The sequence below is a fragment of the Salarias fasciatus genome, chromosome 1 (assembly GCF_902148845.1).
Source record: "Salarias fasciatus chromosome 1, fSalaFa1.1, whole genome shotgun sequence".
Lineage (NCBI taxonomy): Eukaryota > Metazoa > Chordata > Actinopteri > Blenniiformes > Blenniidae > Salarias > Salarias fasciatus.
Window position 1 is genome coordinate 22,609,007 of NC_043745.1, and position 16,355 is coordinate 22,625,361.

General features: G+C 43.1%; 2 protein-coding genes across 5 annotated transcripts in view; one reads left to right on the forward strand and one right to left on the reverse strand.

The window, feature by feature from the left end:
- Nucleotides 1-68: 68 nt before the first annotated feature.
- Nucleotides 69-7,416, reverse strand: dkk3a (dickkopf WNT signaling pathway inhibitor 3a). Its single transcript, XM_030117078.1, has 8 exons — nucleotides 7,183-7,416; nucleotides 6,891-6,995; nucleotides 6,758-6,817; nucleotides 4,841-4,933; nucleotides 3,839-3,983; nucleotides 3,591-3,747; nucleotides 3,317-3,456; nucleotides 69-79 (listed from the first exon to the last, which is right to left on the reverse strand). The coding sequence occupies exons 1-7, from the start codon at nucleotides 7,378-7,380 to the stop codon at nucleotides 3,369-3,371; spliced, it is 846 nt and encodes a 281-aa protein (XP_029972938.1). The 5' UTR covers nucleotides 7,381-7,416; the 3' UTR covers nucleotides 69-79; nucleotides 3,317-3,368.
- A 3,069-nt stretch (nucleotides 7,417-10,485) lies between these two features.
- Nucleotides 10,486-16,355, forward strand: part of mical2a (microtubule associated monooxygenase, calponin and LIM domain containing 2a) — a 30,972-nt gene continuing 25,102 nt past the window's right edge. For all 4 annotated transcript variants that reach the window (XM_030092799.1, XM_030092802.1, XM_030092791.1 and 1 more), the window contains exon 1: nucleotides 10,486-10,621. The gene's annotated coding sequence lies outside the window, so the exon portion shown is untranslated. The remainder of the gene's footprint in view (nucleotides 10,622-16,355) is intronic.

A 16,355-nucleotide genomic window follows, 5' to 3' on the forward strand; every position in this document is an offset into this window, starting at 1 on the left:
ACAAATCAACGGAGGGTCAAAACGAGATGTTCAGGACGGTGACGGCGGTCTGGGAAGCGTCCATCCTGTCTGTTTAAATCTAGTTTCACATCATGCTCTTTCACGCTCCGGTTCACCTGTTGCCGTCTTGCTCACACACCTCCGTCAGTGAAATCGTCTTGTGTTGATCACTTACTTTCAATCTAACAATTCAAAAAAAACAAGAAAGAGCTACTCAACCAGCCTTCCTCAATCTCACCTGTCCCCCCCCCCCCCCAGTGACTTCTAATAAGCTCAAACATCAGTCACTCACAAGATTTGATGAATCGAAAAGCAACAATTTGTAAACTAAGGGTTGTTCCCGCTCCTCCGACTCCCCCGTCATGCCGGAGCGACGTGTTGTTGTGGATGTCCTCACTGCTGCTCTTTGTGCTTTGTAGCTCCGCCTCAGTTCAATCACCTCCGCGTCAGCGTAGCGATCTATTGGCTGTTGGTCTTTCTCTACAAAGTACAAGGAACCGAAATGTTAAGACTCTCCTCGTTCTGTTGTTTGTTGTAAATTATTTTTTTTTGCTGCAGACTTGATCGTCATTAGGTCTCGTGAGGCTTCAGGCACACATCCGATGTCTGTGTTAACCTTTGATTTAGTGAATATCTTTGTTTTTGCACCATTTGAACTGGGTGTACGCATCTGCAGTCATCACGTGTGTGTGGTGTTGTACTGAGGGGGGAGAGCGCTGTCTTTTTTTTTTTTTTTTTTTGGATAGAGCGGCGAGAATTTTTTTTTCTTTTTTTCTTTTTTTTTTTTTTTGTGGCGCTTGGACCTGCTGCTGCTGTTCACTGGACTGACGCCAGAGGGCGCAGACGGCCTGCTGGACTCCTCAGTCTCAAACGGGGGCAACTGGCTCTGTGGACTGAGGCTCAGCACCCAGCATCCCCCCTTCCCCCGGGCTTCTGATGCTGCCACCAGCTGTTCACTGTAGAAATGCCAATATCGGAAGAAAATCTTTTTTTTTTCTTTTTTTTTTTTTCTTGTTGTTGTTCATTTCTTTGAGATTTCAGACCCTGTGTGAGATAGTTTATGATGATTTTAGAGAATTAAAGTGCTTTTTTTGATAACTGCAGTTTTCTTTCGTGAAACCTATTGATTCAGTTCCCAAACACGTGAGGAAAACTTTTTCTTTATTTGGTCTAGTCACTTCTAAAAATATTTAAGGTTATTTCAAGGACTTTTAGTTTGAAACCAACATTGTGAAGTTCAAAATGCTCGTTCAACAGGATCATCAAAATTACATTACAGTTGAAAAGTCCATTTTCCTGCTAATTCAAGCTTAAACTTCATGTTTTTCCATTTACACATCATTGAAATATTTTAAGCTTTTATTTTGATTTTATTATTTGAGATTTTAAGTGAAATTGTTTAATGGCTTCTATTGACTCAGATGTTTTTACAGAAGACCATTATCATGATTTCCATGTTAACATTTTAAATAACCTTTTTAATGAGCTCTTATTTTTAGATCCACCTGTGCCCTCCAGCGTGGCAGTTCATAGCAGCCCCTCTTTTCTGAACCTTTACAGGTTGTGGTTGAACTCTGTTGATCAGAAATAGTCTCATCACTGTGAAATCCAATTATTTAGGAAGAATTTTTAACTTTTTTTTTTTTTTTTTTTTTCAAAAACCTTGGTCCCTTCTTGACCAGGATGATAGTATTTTTAATGACAAAAAGTAGGGTTTTGATAAAAATACAGACTAACTTGAGTTCAGACCAGAGCAGAAATGAGAATGTCTTATTTTATACCGCCGGAGGGGTGGGTCTGCAGAATTGTGAGGCCTGAACCTCGACAAAAGGAAATTAACATTGCTTTTATGATCACAAAATCACGTTTCTTGGCTGGCTTAAGTTACAAATCCATAGTACATGTAATCTAAGTGTTCATATATTCCTCACTGATGTTTGCTTTTGACTTTATGTTCCTACAGTCTTCAACATTTTTGATCAGACAAGAAGGAACTCAGATGGTGAACCTGCAAACATCTTTGACAGAACATGACTGTCTTTTTATGCAGAGAAGTTTACAGGCTTCCCTGCATTCAGCTCAGAACCAGAACAAACGGTGTGTTCAGCAATGTGTCAACAAATGACGGAAGTCCTGAACTCGGATGGGAGCAGCCGCTCAGACGCGCTTGCTTAAATCAGTATGACGGTAAAAACATCTCCTCAGCTGTCGGGATGCTGCAGACACTCCGACAGCAGTAATGCAGAGTGTTGTAAATACAAATGGAGAAGAAAACGTCATGCACACAGTGAACACATTATTGTAAGCAACCGTGTTTTAATATGCCAAATAAGATCATTCCATGGATTGAAGTATTTATTATTACTATACAACGGAATTAGAGAGCAAAATGATGAATTTGCACTGTGTAACCTTCACTTTCCATTGACAAAAACAGTAAAATAGTCGTTGACAAAAATCAATTAAAGTGAAGTCAAGGACAAAGCTTTAATTTACAATTTCTTTTGCAAAAGCTGTTTTTTTTTTTTTGTTTTTTTTGGACAGATGTAGTGAAGCAAACATTTAGATCTCAACAGAAAACACTGCTGTTCTAAGAGTGTTATTTTCATAGGAGATAATATGTGTAAAATGGTATTACACAAAGTGAAATATTAAGGGTAATACTTCACAGGATAAAATATACAAGAATGTTGATTGCATAGCATTTTTTTGTCATCCTAATTTGCAAAAAATAGCAGATCACTTTGAAATGGAGCTGCAGCCCTGCCATTGAAAGCAATATAATCTGATAGGAAAGTGATACAGGCAATGTGATTACAAATTGAAACGGGTAGGTGAGAAGCTTGTAGTTATTTAAAATCTTGAGTCGTTGAGGTTGTCTCAGCATTACACATGGATTAGATTTACAAACGAGTATAGAAATGCAGCAAACAGTCCAAAAACAGGAGTGCAAATATAGATTTGTCTTGGATTTGTTTGTGAGATTATATCTACAGTTTCTAAAAGCTTGAAGTATCTCATTCAGAGCAACTGAAATACATCCATTCGTCGCTCATGCTCAAAAGCGTTGGATTTAATCTTGCAGCCACGACATGTGAGGACTCCTTGTAGAAAAGGTGAGGCTTCAGTGGAGCTGATGTGATTACATGCTGGCATATCTCTCTGGGCTGTGACAACGCATGACAATAAACAGTCATAACCCTACAGACACTCAAGGGTCAACACTTAACCTCAAGCACTTTATTCGAGTGGCAATTAAATTAATTTTTCAGCATGTTTGCGGCTCGCTTCATTGAAATCGGGGATTCCTTCACACATTTCAAGATATTTCTGTTTGTCGCAGCCCAGTCGGAAAGGTCCAGCTGTGTCTAGATGATGTAGTCTATCTCTGAGTAGAGGGAGTCTGTCAGGTCCTCTTCACTGGAGTCCTCTCCCTTCAGACACATGGAGCCTCGCCTGCTCAGAACGAACACACACGTGTTGGAGATCAGTTTTGGACTGTTGAGTCCAGATGAAGCTATAATCACAGTGTGAGTCCCTCACTTGATCAGAGTGTTCAGGGTTTTAGGGCCATCTGACGTCTTTCTTACCCCAGGTGCTGACAGTGGAGATCCCCTGCACAGGGGCAGTGCTTCCTGGGCCCCTCGTCTCTGGTGTCCCAGGACAACAGCGCCATCAGGTGGTTGGAGTCACCGAAGCAGCGCTCCCGTTCGATGGGCCTGGCCGAGCAGACCGCGAAACGCAGGGCTGCTCGAGCAAAGGGAGCATAACGGACAGATTCCCTGAGAGCGGGCAGAGGCCGAGGGCCGATCAGTGCAGCTGCAGCGTCGTACGTTACCTTTATGGAGAGCACAGCAGAGCTCCGGGCTGCAGTCGCTCTGGACCTGGCAGGTGCTGCCGGCCTCGCCTTTAGTGGCATTCTGGCTGCACTGACCCCAGACACACAGCTGCTCACCGCAGCACTCCTCATCCTGTGCACAGGACTGGAGGAACAGAGAGTTTCACCGTGAACCTGTTGAACAGTTTCTGCTGCACACGCGTCCGAAAAGAAGCAGAAATGTTAACCTGTGCTTTTAGTTCATTAAGAAATCTGAGACACAGGCGCCGCTCAAAGTGTGACGCCTGCTGTGTTGTTGATTAAATATAAATGAGGCGAGCAGGTCAGCAGGCCTCTGATAACGACAGAATGTCACATCCTCTACTTACACTGCCAGTCCGGGGACATGACTAACAGTTTTCTGGGTTTTTTTTCCAGTGGAGGGATTTTGACGGGACACAGATCACCTCCTCCGTGTATTTATTATCCAGCTACTCGGTGCCATTGTTTGGCAGACTGCCAGGATCTCAATCCATTTGCATTGCTTTTCAGCCTCCTTCACCCAGATCCACTCATCCAATAAAGACTCCAATGATCACGTAGACCAAAAGCAACGACATGGGAAGTACCGCATTATGAAAATTTGCTTTGCTCTAGATGTTACTTGATCGACGGATACGAGCTTTCATTTGACCTTCACACATGATGTTCTTTCATGTGAGGCTGAAGGGACACAAACAACACACTCCAATTACACTTGTGGACGCACTGCAATGCAGCTGATGTGAAACCCCAGTCGCCTGGAGGAGAGTGAGTGTGTGTGTGTGCGTGTGCCTGTGTGCATGTATGAGCAGCACACCGACCCCTGAGGACGGAACTGGAAGTTCCCATGAATCTATCAATAGATTTTCAGGTCTGCAGGGAATGGATGGGATTAAAAGATGGTCGTCATGAGGGAAACACATTTATGTGTGCCTGAAAACAGCATGAATTTCATGAAGAAAAGGTAAATTTTTTTCTCACCACATCGGTCGCTTTGCAGGGCAGACACTTGGAATTGTGTGTTTCCACGAGGCAGTACTTTCCCTGTCCACAGTCACCATGTGTGTTACATCCCTAAAGACGGGAAAAAGGATCATGTCAAACTTGAATCCACAGCCTGTTGGTGTGTGTGTGTGTGTGTGTGTGTGTGTGTGTGTGTGTGTGTGTGTGTGTGTGTGTGTGTGTGTGTGTGTGTGTTCTTGTATTTCTATCCTTGTCGGGGCCAAATGTCCCCACAAGGATAGCAAAACGTGGAACGACGTGCCTTGTGGGGACCTTTTTCCGGTCCTAAGTAGGAGAAACAGTGTTTTCTTGACCATGTTGTTGTTACTGAAAAAAGTAAAAGTGCAAAAACATTTCTTTAGGGTTAGGCTTTGTTGTGGTGTGGGTTAGGGTTAGGGTAAGGGTCAGGTTTAGGGGCTAGACATGAATGGGAGTCAATAGACGGTCCCCACAAGGATAGAAATACAAGACTGTGCGTGTGTGTGTGTGTGTGTGTGTGTGTGTGTGTGTGTGTGTGTGTGTGTGTGTGTGCTGGAGAAAGTAACTCACACTCAAGTCTGTAGGGGGTTTCTTATGTCAAGAACAGATACAAGAATAAATACGTTAACTTTGTGTGTTTTAATCTTTGTGTTGCATTTTCATGAAGGATCCACAACTTATCCTGATTTTGTTTTAATCACTCGTCACAAGTGACTCTTTGGTCAAGGATTTTAATGTGAAGCATGTTTATAAATAATCTGTCCAACAGGAATTCGGGATAAAAAAATGTTTTTTTTTTTTCTGTCAAAATGTCAGCCTCTCTGACACTGTCTAATAAAAATAAAAAATCTGCCTATTATTGTACGTTCTGAGACACTCAGACACATGTTTCAAAGTAATGTTGTGTTTTCTCTTTTCTGAAACCCTCCGAGTCAATTGGGGTCAAACATCTCTCCAGACTGTTCAGTCCAGTCCACTGCAAAATCTAACAAGAAATTTACTCCATTATTATCATTTTTTGAGTGGAACTCCTGTTTGAGGACATCAAGCCACAGTGAGACACAGAACTGAACAGCAGATGGCAACAATGCTTGTGATGAAAGATCAGTCATGCAGCAGTGAAAGCTGGCCAGTCTTATTGATCAGTGATGAATAAATGATAGAATAATAAATGAGAACCATTAGCATTAAAGCCATATTTTTTGAATGAGATGATAGAAAATCTTGCTGCCAAAGAATTTTTCCCTGACATTAGTCTGAATAAACACACTGTAGCAGAGGGCTTTAAAAAAATCTGAACATTTCAGGTTGTTCTTTATAGATTTGATTCCTTGTATATTAACTGTGAACATTTTCAAAATGTACCTGTGCTACTTTACAGAAAAACAAGGAGAACATATTTTTGCTGCCATCATTTTTATTCTGTCACTTTTGAATTTGGTCCAGTTGAGATCAAGCTGGGTGGATTTGGCCTTTTGATTAAAATCAGGTCAACAGATCTGCTCTGACAAAAGTAAATGGTCCTCCTTTGAATTAATAGTGAGAATTTGCATGTTGCGTTATGAAACAATCTCCTTAGAAACCTTGATTCCCCAAGAAAAGCAAAAATAGCACAGATGACTTATTTAAGCTCCCAAAATTTTGATGTAGTCAGATGATTTTTTTAAAAAAATACTTTTACTTGTAATATTACAAATGAATTTATTCGATAGAGAAGATCACCAAAAATATATTTGAATGCTCACAGACAGACAGACAGACAGACAGACAGACAGACAGACACACACACACACACACACACACACACACACACACACACACACACACACTCGCCATAATGTCAAGTCATCATGCAGTTGAAGGTTGTGTTTAAAGAATTTCCTTGAGATTTTAATGAGAGAGAAAAAGTAAACGTACGTGATCGATATGGTTTTCCAGATCGTCATGCTGGACGGCCGTGGTAATGTTGTTTGTCTCCTGAGAGAAGAAGTGACAGAGTCTGACTTTCATTTAGAGAAATACAGAGGAAAGAAACATTTGTTAAACCCACCTGGTCTGCTGAGGAGGAGCGAACAGAAGCAGCATCCTTCGCCTGGTCGGAGGCTGTTACAGTGGGAGGACTTGTAGAAAGGTTGTTGTCTGTCTGGTTGTTTGTCTAAGAAAGAACAAATATTGGCTCAGGTAAACAAATGCATAAAGAAATTGTTATAACCTGCGTCTCCCCAGTACTGCATCACTGTCAGCTCCTTATTTTAAAACCTAATAGGAACTTTTACCCCAGGCAGTGGGATAATGCTGAGTCATGAAAACATGCTGACTGAGAGCTGAGACTGGCAGCCTACTTGATGAAATGCATCCTCTGGCTTGAGCTGTGTGTCCTCCGGCAGCTGCTCCACCTCCACCAGCACGCTGTCCTGCTCCGGCTGCACCCAGGCGTAGTGATCCTCCAGGATGTGGCTGATGCCCGAGTCCACTATCTCAGGGAGGATGGCGTGGCAGACTGCTGCGAGAGCCAAGAGGAGCAGGCCGGTCTGCATCATGCTGCTCCCGCTGCAGGACCCACTGCTGCTGATGCTGCTGCTGCTGCTGCTGCTGCACTCTGAGGGTGTGGCCATGATGCTCACGCACACACAAACAGCTGATGTCTCCGTCACTGCAGAGTCATCACATCATGCAAACTCCCATAGTCTCATTAGAACAACACCCGTCAGTAGATTTAATTAGTTTGTAAGTCTGAAGATGTGAAATTAAAAAATTAAAGACATTTTTATTCTTTCTGTAAAAAAGATACAACCTGATTGTTTTTTCTCAAAATTCTTGTTTTATAGTCATCTTCTGAGATTGATCAATCATATTAATTTCCATATAGCTCAGCAGGACATGTCAGTAAATAAATAAATAAATAAATAAATAAATAAATAAATAAATAAATAAATAAATAAATAAATGAAGCATGATCATAATGAGCATAATCTTTGATTATTTTATACTTTCACAGATAAAAATCAGGAAGTGCTTCACAGTGAGGTCTAATGAAACACATAAATACTTGTTGACAAACTCCTTGCTTGTGTAATCTCATTCTTTCACTCACAGCTATAAGTTATGGCGAGAACGTCCCCCTTCACATCACCTGTGAATTGAACTCTGAGATGCTTGAACTCCTCCACCTTTCCTCTCCTATACATATTTCAATGTAGGTTATATAATTTGGATTTATTTGTAAATATGCAGATCTTCTGAACTCCAACAGGGGGCGCCATAGCATATCCTTCCTGCTCCCCACACCCCTGATATGGCAGCCAGGAGGTGAAATCTCAAGAAGCTTTGACCTTGAGTGAACCTGTTTGATAAAAGGCTTCATGAGGATCCCTCTCTCCATCAGTCACTGAATAATTTATACTGCGACAATGAAGAAACTGAAAATGCTTTCCAGTAGCAATTTCACTCAAAATGTGCAAAACAGGTTAAATTATTTAAGTGCTGCATGTCGATTGACGGTTTGACGTTTGGTCACACAAAGTTGCAAAGGAGTTCAATTCAACAAAGTGGCCAAAGAAAACAAAACATCTGGGAAAAACAACTGGCAAACTGATGCCAAAATATTGATTATTTCAACGCTGCATGGATTTAATCAATCCTCATTATATTTGCGTTGTATTTAGTGTTTTTAAATAATTTGATTGTGTAGTTTTGTGTCTCTGATTCATGCAGGTGTATCAAACAGCATAGATGTGGTTAAAATTGATTTAAAAAAAAATCAATATAACAGGGAAAAATGATCAAATAAAATAGCAAACACAATAAGAACTTCAAGTATGAACAGTCAACCACAGGTTAAAATGATGGGCTGGAAAAAAATAAGGTTTCAAACATTCATTTAGAAGTCAAAGTCAAAGTGAGCTGTATTGTGAATTTCTACTGCACATATGTACAAACAAGACACAGTAGAATGGAAATGCTGTCTCTCTTGGCCTCTCACAGTTTAACATGTATTCACTCCAAACAAAACCAGATAAACTGGAAAAATAGAAACTATAAACCTAATATTTACCCCAAAAGAATATTAATAAGGACTAATCACACAAAAAGAAATAAATCATCCCAAAAATATGCAACATATATACAGTGAATGCTTCCAGTACAGTACACATAACAGGCTGTGTACCATGATCCTCTGTGTGTGTGTGTGTGTGTGTGTGTGTGTGTGTGTGTGTGTGTGTGTATGTGTGTGTGTGTGTGTGTGTGTGTACGGGGTTTTCTATGCTTGTGGGGACCAAATGTCCCCACAAGGATAGAAAAACCTGGCACGATGTGCCTTGTGGGGACATTTTTTGGGTCCTCATGAGGGGAAACAGTGTTTTCTTGACCATGTTGTTGTTACTGAAAAAAGTAAAAGTGCAAAAACGTTTCTTTAGGGCTACACATTGTTTTGGTCTGGGTTAGGGTAAGGGTCAGGGTTAGGAGTTAGACATGAATGGGAGTCAATGGAAGGTCCCCACGAGGATATAAATACAAACGCGCGCGTGTGTGTGTGTGTGTGTGTGTGTGTGTGTGTGTGTGTGTGTGTGCGTGCTTGTAAATACTCAATTGTGAGGACCAGAATGAGTTTTAAAAAGCAGAGTGAGGACATTTTTGCCAGTCCTCACTTTTCTACAGACCTTTTTGAGAGCTAAGACTTAATCAGGTTAGAACTAGGTTTAGGGTATGGGCTAGGGTTAGCATTTATTTTTGATGGTTATGGTTAGGGTAAGGGGCTAGGACAGGGATCTGCGGCCTGGGTTCTGGAGCCATATGTGGCAGCTCCAGGAAGTCTTCACAACATGATAGGTAAATAAACATTGAACTTATTTTTAAATTATTAGTTGATCTTGGGTCAATAGGGATTCAACAAAGGTACAAGTAAAATTGGGAAAAATAGAAAAAAAAACACAAGAAATGAGAAGAAAATGGCAGAACAGCTTAAAAAAATCCTGAAATGTCTACAATTTCTAACAAAAGAAAATGAAATATGACAGGAAAAAAAATAACAAAGCTGAAACTTCACGAATGCATCATATAGTTTTTTTGTGCGCATCAAAGCCAAGTATGAAACGTCTTGAGCTGCAGTCGCCTCATTTTAATGGTTAATGTGCTTTATGGCTCCAGAACAACTTGACTTGACGGAAAGTCACTGAAATAAATGGCTCTTTTGGTCATAAAGGCTGCAGAGTCCGGGGCTAGGAATGTCCTCACAACCATAGAAGTACAAGCGCGCGCGCGCGCGCGTGTATACTTACTTATCACATATGGAAGAGGAAGTAATTAGGTCAACCAGCAGGAAATGAGACCTAAATAACTTTTAACTTTGATGAAAAAAGCCCTAGAAGAAAAAAACAAAACACATGTTCATCTATTTAAAAACCGCAACAGATCAATATTCTAACACCCAAGACAGAGACACTGTTGTTTGATTGGTCAGTATCGATCCTGTCGTATCGATCTGCACATCATCATTGTTTACAAAGCTCGAGGAGTTGAGTTTGGTGTTAGTTTGAGTGTCTGTGGAGCAGCAGCGGCAGCAGCAGCTCTGGGATGTGTCCCTCTCCCTCTCTCCCTCTCTTCCTCTCTCCCTCTCTTCCTCTCTCCCTCTCTCCCTCTCCTCCTCTCCCTCTCCGGAGCACCGCCCTCCTCCACCGGACTGCTCCACACCGAGCAGGACGCTCTCCACACCGCAGAGAAGCTCCCTGAGTCACCGGAGACACTGGAGGAAAACAACAGGACTTAAAGCTGGGAAATGAGGTAAAATATATCTCCCTTCTTCTTAATTATTTTTTTAAATTGTAATGGTTGGTTTGAGAATTTGCCTAATCCCAGCTCGTGATCCTCACTGGCACACCTGACAGAGGTTTGATCCCAGCGCGTGCGTTGAGTAACCGCGTTAACGAGATCAGGCTTTGGCGGTGGAGGTAAACACACATCATCCCGAAGTTCAGCGTGCGGAGAAAAGAAAAAAAAACGGCTTTAAAGTGTGTTTAGTGAGCTGACAGCGACCACGGGTCACTGCTGGAGGAGTGATCGTCCCCGGTGACACGTGCCAGCATTCAGGTGTTATCTCCCCCTCGCGAGGAGTCAGACATCTGGGCTCGGCTCTCTCCGAGAGATAACACAAAGGTTATCTCATGCGTTTGTGTGGCTCTGATGCACTCATCTCTACTGAGTTGCTGGTTTTTTTTTTTTAATTGTTCCCTCAAAACTTATGCTGAAGTCATCAGGACTTGAATGGCAGCTTGATCAGTTCAAAGAGGGGCAGACAGGTGAAGCCAGCCCCCCCTCACCTGGCTGTTCAGTGGTCTGTTCTTTAATGCTGAAGCATCTGACTGTAAAGAACCAACCAGCCCTAGAGTGGTTTCAGAAGCATACTCCAGAGAGGTGTGGCGTTGACAGACAGCACTGTAACTGCCAGAAGACTATTATCAAGACTACTATCAATGTTTTCCAGTGTGAGTGCAGGTTAATGTGCAGCTACTGATCAAACTCACAGCAGGAGGGGAGGAGACGAATCGGCCCTGCTTTTGTGTTTCCACACTCGGCACAGCACCCCGTCTGGCGTGATTCATGTGTCTTGCAACATGATGCGTGGCGTGTTCGCCACATATTTCGTGGCGGGTCAGAGGAGTCATGCAAACAGTGGGAGTTCTCTTTCCCGCCGCTGTATGCGTAATCACTTCCTGTGTGTTTTCTTGACTGTGGGAGATAAAATTATCCCTTTTCCTGTCAGACTCGAACATGAATGACAGCTGGTGTCGTCTCCTGAACTTATTTGCTGTGCGATGCAGACACAGATGGACCGTATAACTTATACCCAACAAGACTAACCGTCCACATTCAGCTGTAACCACATCATTCTGCTCCTGCTGGAATTTCCCCTTTGACTCATTTTGTGTGCAGTGATATAAAGTATGTGGGGAAATGCCATAAACGGGCCATGTTTTGCTTTGGAAGTAGCCTCTTGGCGATGCTTTCGTAAACATACATTTGAGCTTTGGCGAGTTGAAGTCATTTTGTTCAGTGATTACAGGTCTAACGCTGTTTCACGTCCTCAACTTTTTTTGACTCGTATGTCTCTGGAGGGCTTTAAAAATATACAGACATCAAGAGATAACAAAGCAGAGTAAACAACTGGAACCTGTGTGTTGGATTCCCGTGTAATTACAGAAACCGTGTAGCTAATACAGCTGACATACACACACAAACACACAGGTTTTTTTTTTTTTAAACAGTTGTTTCTAAAATGACTGAACCCCTCTGCAGAAAAAAAAAGGAAAAACCTAACGGAGCATGATGGACGGCAGTGCTGCTTCAGCAGCTTACATTTGCAGAATCCTGTGCCAGCCTTTCATTTTCAGCTGGTAATTACCAGCTTTACTGGAGTTTAACTTAACAACAGTGCAGGGAAACGCTGAAAGCAGCACGGAGCCCTCCAATCATGCAGCCGAACGAAAGCTTTCATCATGAGAATCCTCGTGGAAAAAGTAAAAAAAAAAAAAAAAAAGTGCACAGTTTTTGCTTTTGATGGTTTTTACTAAAGAGAAGTGACCACTGTGTCGTCTCTGTTCTGTAAATCCCAGCTGGTATCAGTGTCTCCACACCTGTGTGTCAGCTCAGACTGACACCTCGCGATAATTCTTTACTATAATGACTTCCTTTGTCTGCATATTCTCAGATTGCAACATATTATCCATTGATTCGTCCATTGTTGAAAGCCTCTGGCGTGCAATTAGTGTGTCAACAGTCTGAGAAACAACACAAAATGAATTCATAACTCCAGTCGGCGTTAACGCTCGGGGTTAAGTGGGCGAATTAGTGAAATGACACGCTGGTAAATGTTGGAACGTTTTATTGTGAATGAAAACAATGTTAGTGTGATTCGTGCGGCCTGTTTAACTGTCCAAGGAGGAGTTTTCTGTCGTTATGGCCGGAGAGGCGGTGTAAACTTTCTCCTTCCTCTTTGTAATACGCTTCCTTCCTTGTTCCACAGCTGAAAAAGTTGACATGTGTGGAGGCTTCAGGAGGAGGTGGGGCTGCTGTGCCACTCCGTCATTTAACTGAAAGACGTTTTTGATGCTTAGAAGCAAAGTCATTCAGTAGGTGGGGTTTAGATTTATTGGTGAGAGGCATAATAAGCTCCTTCAGGCCCCATTGGCACATAGATGTATTTTTTAGCTGGATCAGATACAGAAAAAAAACACATTTTTGCCTGTTTATGTAAAAAATGATCTGTAGCTACATCAAAGCATCATTGAGATAAATCACATCTAATCAGTGACACAGTGAAGGGAGGTTCAGAGGACACCTTTCTGCAGTAAACGCACCCCAGGATACCTCTAACAGGTTCCCTCCAGCTACGACACTGGTCGTAAAGATTTTAAACTTCTCTTGGTCGTACTTTAAAATCAGAGAGGTGGAATTTTACAGAGGCGGCTCTCCTCCAAGCTTTGATCTGGACAGGAAACCAGACAAACTCCACAGGAAGAGTCTGGATATGAGGCGTCTCGGGGAGCTGGTGCACTGTGCAGCGTTACCTGAAGCTGTAGAGTGTTGTAGTTGCCAGGCTCTGCAAACACATGAGTGTTACCGAGCCGGACTTTGTACATCTCTGTGTTTTTTGTTGATGTAGACTTGTTTACAGGGTCTCCTGTTGACATGCTCCTCAGGTCATGTGCTGTTTTCTTCAGCAACATGATACATTTCTATTCTCGGTCTGGCTTTGCCGATTGTGGGCTTACAGAATGAGCTATTTCTGCCAGGTAGCATTACTGCCGTCGTAACCTCTGTGGTGGATGAATGAATGAGTGAATGACATCCACTGATCTTTGACCCTCTGTGAAACATTTCCACTGTTCTGTTAGGGCAGGCCGTCTTTAGCTTTGGCACTGCTGCCTGAGCACGTAGCGGCCAGATTTCAGACAGTTGTGATAGGACTGTGGGGCCTGGTGGAGGGCAGAGCCCGCCGGCTCAAGTCCACATGAGTGCACTGTTTTTTGAGGCACGCTGCCTGCTTATCAGGCCTACAGAGAGTTCCTTCCTGGTTTTCTTCGATCCAGCCTGTAATTACTGTTGCTGGCAGGCTTCGGTACAGTATGTCTATTTCCCAGCACTGCTGATGTTTTTCTTATGCTGTCAGCTTCCTATTGTGTACGGACAGCCTCGAGCTCTGCGCTGCAACAAATGAAGACACCTCGCCAGTGGTATGACGCACACTTCTCTGTCTTTACACTTCGATCCGGGCCAGGCTTCAAGTGTTTTAAGTCAGGTTGTTTCTCACCCACAGATGGTCCCTTTTGGGTGATCTTATCCTTTCGATATTTAAGACGTGTAAAGGCTCGGGTCCATAATAAACATCTGTGATCTCTTACGGTCATGTGATGAACGATAGAGGAACGATTTGGCGTGGGTTTGGCACTCAGGTGTTACAGGTACATTTTCCACATTCCTGACATTCCTCATGTATCTCACTGAAAACTGATAGCCTGCTATGTCTCGCAAACTTACTTGAGTGCTCATATTTATATCCAGGCCCTCGGCATATCCATCCCCCCGATCTGTTCTGTACAAACTACAGACACTTATTTCCTTCGCATAATGTGTCAAAAGCACCGTTGAATGAACCAACAGAAGTTCCTCTAACTATTGTTTAGTAAAACCACCAGAGCAGAGACATCTATTTCCTCACAGATAATTATTTCTCTAACAAATTCATCACTGATTTTTCTCCACCAGCCACAGCCGTTTTCACTCAGCCTGATAATTACTCCAACAGGCAGGACTATATGGTTCTTCCGTGATGTATGGTGTGTGTGTGTGCGCGCATGTGTGTGTAAAGGGGTATTCTTTCCGCTTCATCCGTCATTAGTTGTATTTTCACAGCCGCTCTGTGGGTCCGTTCTGTCTGCCCACGAGTGACTTTTCCATTGGGTCAGACTGCGATGGTGAAGTCATGAGACTGACAGAGACGATGAAGCCTGAGAGCAGATCACAGACTTGGCAGTGAAGACAGAGTGGTACCTTTTCATTAGTCCTCCTCGCAGACCGCTGCACCAGATGTTCCTAATAATTGTGCCTGTTTTGCCACTTTGCTTGGACTGGGATGTGAAAATATAGGTGCAGTAAACATGTCTGTATATGAAGGTTTGAGAGGTTTATTGAATTATCGCCAAAAGCCAAACTTTTTTCCCCCTAAAACGTAGACTGCACCACTTAAAGCAAACTTATTTCAGACTTGGAAAAAAAACAAGACAAAAAGGCTTTACGTAAGGTAATATGCCGGCTCCACTGCAATTTTCCCATCACAGCCTCCTGCCACGCATGGAAGATTAAAGCACCTGCAGTACATATCGTGCTTGTCAGCACTCGCCGACAATCAGCGAATTGGTGAATGTCTGCGGAGGCGGCCCCGACCTCCGACGAGCTGACTGGCGCAGGAGACAGTGAGAGGGCCAGCGGTGTCGGCGGTGAAGTAATGCTGATGGAGCAGGACAGAGCTTTTCTGGCCACGTGGCAAAGGAATGTCGGCTCACTGAGCGGGGCTGGGTGTGTGGTGTGAAAGGCCTCGGGGGGCGTCCAGAGGATCGAACAGGACAGAGACTTTTGTTACCTATAAAGGGATTAAAAAAAGAAGCCAGACTCACCTGTCGGAGAGTGCGTTTGGCTGAGGTTTCTCTTTCATTCTTTGGAATGTAAAACAACAGCATGAGAACAGGATGCAAACATGAGCACAAACAGGATCTTGTGCAAATGAGTATGCTCATTTTAGCCATTGTTGATACATTTAAAATCTAATCAACAAGACTGGACTGTTATTTAATCAAGCGAGTGAATTTTGCCAAGACTGATGTCATATTGTCCCAAGCTGAGGGTAGTTTGGTGCGGTTCGCTTGCCGTTGGGGGGGCATTCAGAGCCTCCTGAGCACCCTCGACCTCTCCTTTCTGTCCGTGCCCGTCCTGCTCCATGGGACTGAATATCAAAAGCAAACTTCTCCCAGAACTCATGGAAGTGGTGGTCTCCACCCAAGTGAAAGCACGCATGCCCACTTAATGCTAAAAAAAAATAACAAAAATAAATCCGCATTTTGCTTTGATGGCGAGTCGTGGCTCAGATTTTCTGGCATGATTTCTGAAAAGCTTGATGGTTGATTGGAAGACACACGCAACTGTGGTGTATTTCGTTGGGTCAGTTCAGTTTTATTTTGACTGGAGCGGGTGTTTTTCGCAGCAGTCTCGCTCGCGCTCTGGCCCCTCGGCGTGTGTGGCGAGCAGCACACATACCTCAGCACAAGGTGTACTGTGAAGGTATGCATGCCTAATCACTCCGCAGTCTGCGCTGGCCGCGGTTTGCTTTACTTCACCGCTGAGGCCATTGTCTGGTTTTTTTTAGCTGGAATGCAAAATACCGCCACACACTCGCCGACGGTCAGCACTGCACACCAGGAATGAGAGGTGTCTGACAGAATGCCTGCTCCATTGGATTGTGGTA

Coding starts and splice junctions, on each gene's coding strand:
- dkk3a (XM_030117078.1), bottom strand. CDS start 7,380: ATGATGCAGACCGGCCTGCTCCTCTTGGCTCTCGCAGCAGTCTGCCAC. Junction 6,996..7,182: donor CAGAGGATGCATTTCATCAA/GTAGGCTGCCAG, acceptor GTTCTTTCTTAG/ACAAACAACCAGACAGACAA. Junction 6,818..6,890: donor GCTCCTCCTCAGCAGACCAG/GTGGGTTTAACA, acceptor TTCTTCTCTCAG/GAGACAAACAACATTACCAC.